Source organism: Candoia aspera, chromosome 1 (assembly GCF_035149785.1).
Source record: "Candoia aspera isolate rCanAsp1 chromosome 1, rCanAsp1.hap2, whole genome shotgun sequence".
NCBI lineage: Eukaryota > Metazoa > Chordata > Lepidosauria > Squamata > Boidae > Candoia > Candoia aspera.
Genome location: NC_086153.1, coordinates 251,304,613 through 251,311,627, shown reverse-complemented (window position 1 = coordinate 251,311,627; position 7,015 = coordinate 251,304,613). Strand labels below are relative to the sequence as shown.

The window sequence follows — 7,015 nt, the reverse complement described above, 5'->3', positions numbered from 1 at the left end:
TGATAATCATCCAGCCTCTGCAGAACTCTGAAGGAGAATTTACCATTTCACATGGCAGCCCATTCCACTGGTTGACAGTTCATACAGTCAAGAAGTTCCTCCTGATGTCTAGATGTTTATTCCCTTGTAGCTTTAACCCATTAGTTCTGGTTGTGCCTTCTGTGACAATATAGATTAAGTCCACTCCTCCATGACAACTCTTTAGATATTTGAAGACTATCATATCTACCCCTAGTTTTTTATAGGCTAAACATACCCAATCTTTTAATCATTCATCATAGAGCTTGGTTCCCAGACTCTTCACCATCTTAGTAGCTTCTTCTGAACTTGTTCCAATTTTTCACTGATCTTTCTTCAACATTGCTGCCTAGAATTGGCTGCAGTACTCGGAATGGCTGACTCCAAATGGCTAGGACAGAGTAGAATGGAATAATTACTTCCCATGATCTGGATTCTATGCTTATATTAATGTACCCCAAGATAGCCTGGGCTGTTTTAGCAGTTGTATCACACTGCTGACTCATGTTTAACTTGTAGTTGACCAGGACACCAAGATCCTTTTCACATGTACTACTAGTACATGCATCCTATACTTGCATTTTTCCTAGATGCAGAGCTTGACATTTCTTCATTAAAGATCTATTGAGCCCACTGCTCAAGCCTGTCTTGATAGTTTTAATCTCACTCTCCTCTAAGGTATTAGCCATGCATCTCTGCTTTATATCATGCAACATTAATTAAAGAGTCCCATAAACTCCCTCACCCAAGTCATTGATAAAAATATTGAAGAGCCCCACTTGATAATTTCCTCCAAGCTGAAGTAGAATAATTAATGAGTGCTGTTTGGGTGCAGCCATTCAGCCAATTATAAATCCATTGAACAGCATCATTTATCCGTCTAGTTAAAATTTTAAGAATGTGTGTATGTATTCCCCTGATCTATCAAGCTAGTTTATCAAACAAAATAATTTTACATGATTTGTGACAAATCCATGCTTGTTCTTTTTAACTGTAGCATGCCTGTCCAGATGCTCACAGACATGCTGCTTGATCACCTATTTGAGATCCCTGCCCAGTATTGACATCAAGGTCTATAGTTTCCCAAGTTACCATCCTCCTGCTTGAAGATGGAGATTAACAATTGCTCTCCCCCAGTATTCCTCAAAGATTACTGAGTGTGGTTCTGAGAGTGATTACTGAGAGTGGAAACTCAAATTCATTTAAATTAGCTAAGTTCCCTATTACCGTTTCTTCCCAGTGGCATGACGGCCAGCTAAGGATCCAATTCAAATTACCTTATAAAAGAAAACAAGCAAAATTGTATTTATTTATTTATTGAACTTCTTGACCACCCAACTTGTATGCAATGACTCTAGGTGAAATTAAGAAGTTCTGCTTTCTTAATCTCTCTCAATACCACCTCTTTGAGATGGCCCTACACCCTTTGGCTTTCTTCTTATTTCTAACCTACTCAAAGAATCATCCTCGTTGTCTCTTGCAAGCTTCAGTTCATTCTAAACTTTAACCTTTCTGAAAAATTCCTATGTTTTGGATGCTACCTTGTATTCCACAGTCTCCCTCTCCTGCCTCTCAACTCCCTTTGCTCTCCTTTCACTCACCCAGGTCAACAGCATTTCAATAAGGAGACTATTGAACTATGAATATTAGTATTCTGATATCTATGAATATTAACTATGCTGTGTTTCACTATGGGTCCATTCCAAAACAATCATGTTTTTTGTATGCCTCAGGTATTCTGTTTTTAGTAGGACAGTTTATCTTCACTTCTAGAATGAATTGGTTTCTTGAGCAATCTATATTTTCCATATACCACCATATATTCCTACCTAAGTATCTTTGTTCTGTAGCTCATTCTTCATACTCTTAGTCTATGTGGAGTAGGAAGAAACAGGACCAGACCAAGCAAGACAAGGTCCAAGCTCTTGTAATATATTGGATGGATGGATGGATGGAAGGAAGAAAAGTTTTCTGTTTAAAGTTTACCCAGTTCAGACATTTCAAATACCCCTATGGTGATACAGATCTATGGATTGATACAATTTTGTTGTTTATTCGTTTAGTCGCTTCCGACTCTTCGTGACGTCATGGATCAGCCCACACCAGAGCTTCCTGTCGGTTGTCAACACCCCCAGCTCCCCCAGGGACGAGTCCATCACCTCTAGAATATCATCTATCCATCTTGCCCTTGGTCGGCCCCTCTTCCTTTTGCCCTCCACTCTCCCTAGCATCAGCACCTTCTCCAGGGTGTCCTGTCTTCTCATTATGTGGCCAAAGTATTTCAGTTTTGCCTTTAATATCATTCCCTCAAGTGAGCAGTCTGGCTTTATTTCCTGGAGGATGGACTGGTTTGATCTTGCAGTCCAAGGCACTCTCAGAATTTTCCTCCAACACCACAGTTCCAAAGCATCGAACTTCCTTCTCTCAGCCTTCCTTATGGTCCAGCTCTCGCAGCCATGTGTTACTACAGGGAACACCATTGCTTTAACTATGCGGACCTTTGTTGTCAGTGTGATGTCTCTGCTCTTAACTATTTTATCGAGATTTGTCATTGCTCTTCTCCCAAGGATTAAGCATCTTCTGATTTCCTGACTGCAGTCAGCATCTGCAGTAATCTTCGCACCTAGAAATACAAAGTCTTTCACTGCTTCTACATTTTCTCCCTCTATTTGCCAGTTATCAATCAAGCTGGTTGCCATAATCTTGGTTTTTTTGAAGTTTAGCTGCAAGCCAGCTTTTGCACTTTCTTCTTTCACCTTCATCATAAGGCTCCTCAGTTCCTCTTCGCTTTCAGCCATCAAAGTGGTATCATCTGCATATCTGAGATTGTTAATGTTTCTTCCAGTGATTTTAACTCCAGCCTTGGATTCCTCAAGCCCAGCATGTTGCATGAGGTGTTCTGTGTACAAGTTGAATAGGTAGGGTGAGAGTACACAGCCCTGCCGTACTCCTTTCCCAATCTTAAACCAGTCCGTTGTTCCGTGGTCTGTTCTTACTGTTGCTACTTGGTTGTTATACAGATTCTTCAGGAGGCAGACAAGATGACTTGGTATCCCCATACCACTAAGAACTTGCCACAATTTGTTATGGTCCACACAGTCAAAGGCTTTAGAATAGTCAATAAAACAGAAATAGATGTTTTTCTGAAACTCCCTGGCTTTTTCCATTATCCAGCAGATATTGGCAATTTGGTCCCTAGTTCCTCTGCCTTTTCTAAACCCAGCTTGTACATCTGGCAGATTGATACAATATATCCACTCAAATTGCAGTTGATAGGCTACATTGCAGATAGTAAGCCTATATCCATTCTGGATTTAGCTAACTAGGTAAGTCAGCCAAGTTGCATAAAACAGCTAAGGCTTGCTATTCTTTTTAATACCATGAACTTCATCTAGAAGCTTACTCTATAAGGTAACTCCAGTTTAGAACAAGAGAAAACATTTTATTTTAAAAATAATTAACTGTCTAATACATTACACTTCAACAATATTTATAGTAAAGGATCTTACAAGAAACAGTTTTGATATATTAGTATAAGAAATATTCCTTATCCACATGGGGACATTTTCTGTAGTGTAAAAACACCAAATAGCTGAAATGACCATTCGCATATAAAAGCTACCAGTGATGCTAGTGCCTAATTTGCACAGTGATGTTTTTTAAAAAAAGTCATCACAAAAACAGTACCCAAAATATACAATTAATGCAAGTTATACACAGCTAACAAAAAATATAGGAACACCATTGCAAATTGATCTCCACTTGGTCAGAAGTTACACATGGGAGAAGTATGACTGTTCTCTTGATATGGCTTATGAAATTAAAACACCAAAGCAATTCAGCAAGCTTCACAGATTGGAGAACTCCATCAGTAATGCACTTTGATATATTCTGATGTCAAAGCTTGTGGGCAGCATCTACAAGGGCCATGGTAAGTCACTAAAATCAACTGGGCCACCAAGACCTGCATCTGCTTCCAAAAGGCTCATGATAACTGCCATTGCTGCCTCATCATTGCTGGGGCTGCTGGATCCTTGGTCATTGTCTATCATATCAATGCCCATATGTGTGTTTTCCCCTGAAAAGAGAGTAGAAAAATTAAAGCTTATAGTAGTTCTATTTCTAATCTAATTTTCATACTTCGAAAAGTATACATGATAGATGAGAGCAATGTTCAGTTGCATACTATGTTGTTGAGCCCTCTTATTTAACAGCTATCTTTATCTCTGTCAAATGTAAACACCCATATAGTATAGTGTAACTGATTACACTATAAATAACTAAAATTGGGTCAAGGACTGCTGGTTACTGTTTAGACTGCCTTAAGACTTTTTCTGGGGGATGAGGTGGATTGAAATATAAAAAATAACCTTTATTCTGTTTTGAGGTGATATTAAATATCAATATATATAAAATGTTATAAATATGAATATTTAAGATATTAATCTTACATTTTTTTAAATGACTAGGTATGCTACAAAAGTTGTAGAATTTCTCATAAGAAATAGTGTTGGAGCTAAACTGAAAACATCTTCCAACAAAATGACTCTCAAAAATTCCAGGATTTTATTCATGCAATATTACATTCTACAGTATGCTCATATTTTTAATATTATATATCTTTCCTTAGAACTTTTGTTCTAGCTATTCCATGGCAGGATTCAGCCTTAAGGATTCCACATAACTATACAATGAAAGGGCTCTACTCTCCTGTTCTTCGTTTTAATCTTCTACCTTTTATGGATTTGCCTACCAAGAATGGAGTTGTCAGAATATGGATAGCCTGGATTGTCTTGTATCTGGCCAGACAATATACTGGCAGGAGGAATGTCTGGTGTTCCACCATTCAAAATCTGAAAGAAAATGAAAACAAATAAAAGGCTTTTATATTCAGCCTATTTTATACACTTGATCCTGTTGGAAACTAAAAGTCTAGCATAAAATTAACTCTTCAATGCAATCTACAAATGGTGATTTCAGTATCTGTAAACATTTATCTACATTAGGTATCCATGCAACTTCCTCAATAGTTTTGTAGGTTCACCTGTCAAGTGGTGGCAAAGAAGGCCTACTTAGGCAGAATACTTTCCTATACAGTTCATAACTGCTATGATTACAAGTTTAATCATTCTAGAGATTTCTAACTTAGGATCCAAATTTTTGGTGAATCTTAGCCACACTCTATGTTTCATAGTTAGTAACATCCTATTCACAATGTGAAAAATACCATGTGATTATTATTTTCTTCTTATCAAAATCTTGTATTGAGAAATAAAATTGATTCATGATGTTACAAAGCTTCACATGCACATGCTTGCTGTAATAATATCAGAAACAATGCTGTCATCAATATCACTCTTATACATGTCCAAACAATGACACTACATTCCATGATGCTCTATGTAGACAAAATGAGACTAGGTAATTACACTGTTTATCAAAATCAACATGTGACTGCATAAGGTAGTGTGCACTATCTTTTTAATTTCTGTGTAGTAGGAATCATGTCTGGGCTACATTTTTTAAAATGGAAGAGTGGATTAATTCTTCATATATAATGCTATACCACATCCTTACATACTATAAAGCAAACAGAAAAGGTAGAAGAGAACAAATTATAATGGTAGAGTTAGGTTGGATCAAGCTGGAAAAAAAGACACAAATGAACTCTTAAGAGCTCCACAAGCTCTTAGTGAGCCCCTCCCATGTCCATGTGGGTTGTCTTGTCCTTGCAGATCTAGACTTGGATCTATTTCAGCTTGTGAGAATTAGATGAAGCTGTATCATTAGAAAAGGACGGGCTAATTCATGGTTGTGACAGCTAGCTGTTGCCCGTGTCTCTCTAACATCCTGTCCTGCTGTTCTTTTACTTGACAGCAGAACCTAGTGAAAAGACTAGGCAACGTTTTCTCATAGGCACTCTTTTTCCCTGGGAGAAGGGAGAGGCTGATGCTGAGCTGGCAAAGAGGTGGAGTCTTAAAAAAGGGACTTGGGGAATGAGATGGAGGTATAAAGGTTGGCAAACCATGATGAACCCCACATTGCTTTGGCTGTTGAAGCATGGTGATTTTAGGAAAAAGCTATGATAGCTGGCAAACCAAAAATAGATACAAGAAGATTTGTTAGTTCAAGTGGAAGCTGAACATACCTGAAGTTTTTTTTTAAAAGAATCTAAAACCTTACGCTAGATCCCCTCTAATGCATGGGTATATTGAGATCTATTGGTAAATTTTGGGTGATAATATACAAGTAGCTTCTGACTGATGATCATACAGCTGTGAGCAACAAATGAAAAGCTCCTTTTTCCAATGTTAGGCACCCTGGTTCTTAGGCATCCTGTATACCAGTGTTTTTCAACCTTGGCCATTTTATGATGTGTAGACTTCAACTCTCAGAATTCCCCAGCCAGCCATGCTGGGAGTTCTGGAAGTTGGAGTTCTGGGAGTTGGAGTCCATACATTTTAAAATGGCCAAGGTTGAGAAAAACCGCTGTATACTATAAGACTATCTGCCTATAGCTGGTTCTACTGAACAGTTGCTAAGAAACTGATAGATCCACAGCTCCAATTTTCTGGATCTTTGCCACCCAGAGTTGAGGCTTTCTTAAAGGATACCCACAAAGAAAATAACATGATCAACAGTACATACTGTTTCTATTCAGAGCCAGGATACCATTAACCACAATGTGCTTAGGATTCTGCCTTAAATGTATTTAATAAGCCCTGCAGATTTCTGCATGCATACTTGTCATTATAAATCAATTAATGGATTCTCAAATTTGTTACCTATTATTGAAGTATTGGTCAATAAGGGAAACATTATTTCTATGATAAGCATTTATTAGTACAGGTAATTTCTGTATAATGAAAATAGTTTTGTCCCTTTTGAATGATGAAGATCAAATTTCTGCTAAAGCTTGACTTGTGGAGCTTTCAATGTTTAAACTTAATAGTTGGATTTATACATCTGTAGTGCAGAATATGTTCATATTTGTGTT

General features: G+C 37.6%; 1 protein-coding gene across 1 annotated transcript in view; it reads right to left on the bottom strand.

Moving 5' to 3' along the window:
• Window positions 1-3,446: 3,446 nt before the first annotated feature.
• BMAL1 (basic helix-loop-helix ARNT like 1) overlaps window positions 3,447-7,015 on the bottom strand; it is a 45,025-nt gene continuing 41,456 nt past the window's right edge. Inside the window, exons 18-19 of the mRNA XM_063289488.1 lie at window positions 4,772-4,871; window positions 3,447-4,096 (exon numbers count right to left, since the gene is read on the bottom strand). Of these exons, the coding sequence (XP_063145558.1) occupies window positions 3,936-4,096; window positions 4,772-4,871 (261 nt within the window). The 3' untranslated portion in view covers window positions 3,447-3,935. The remainder of the gene's footprint in view (window positions 4,097-4,771; window positions 4,872-7,015) is intronic.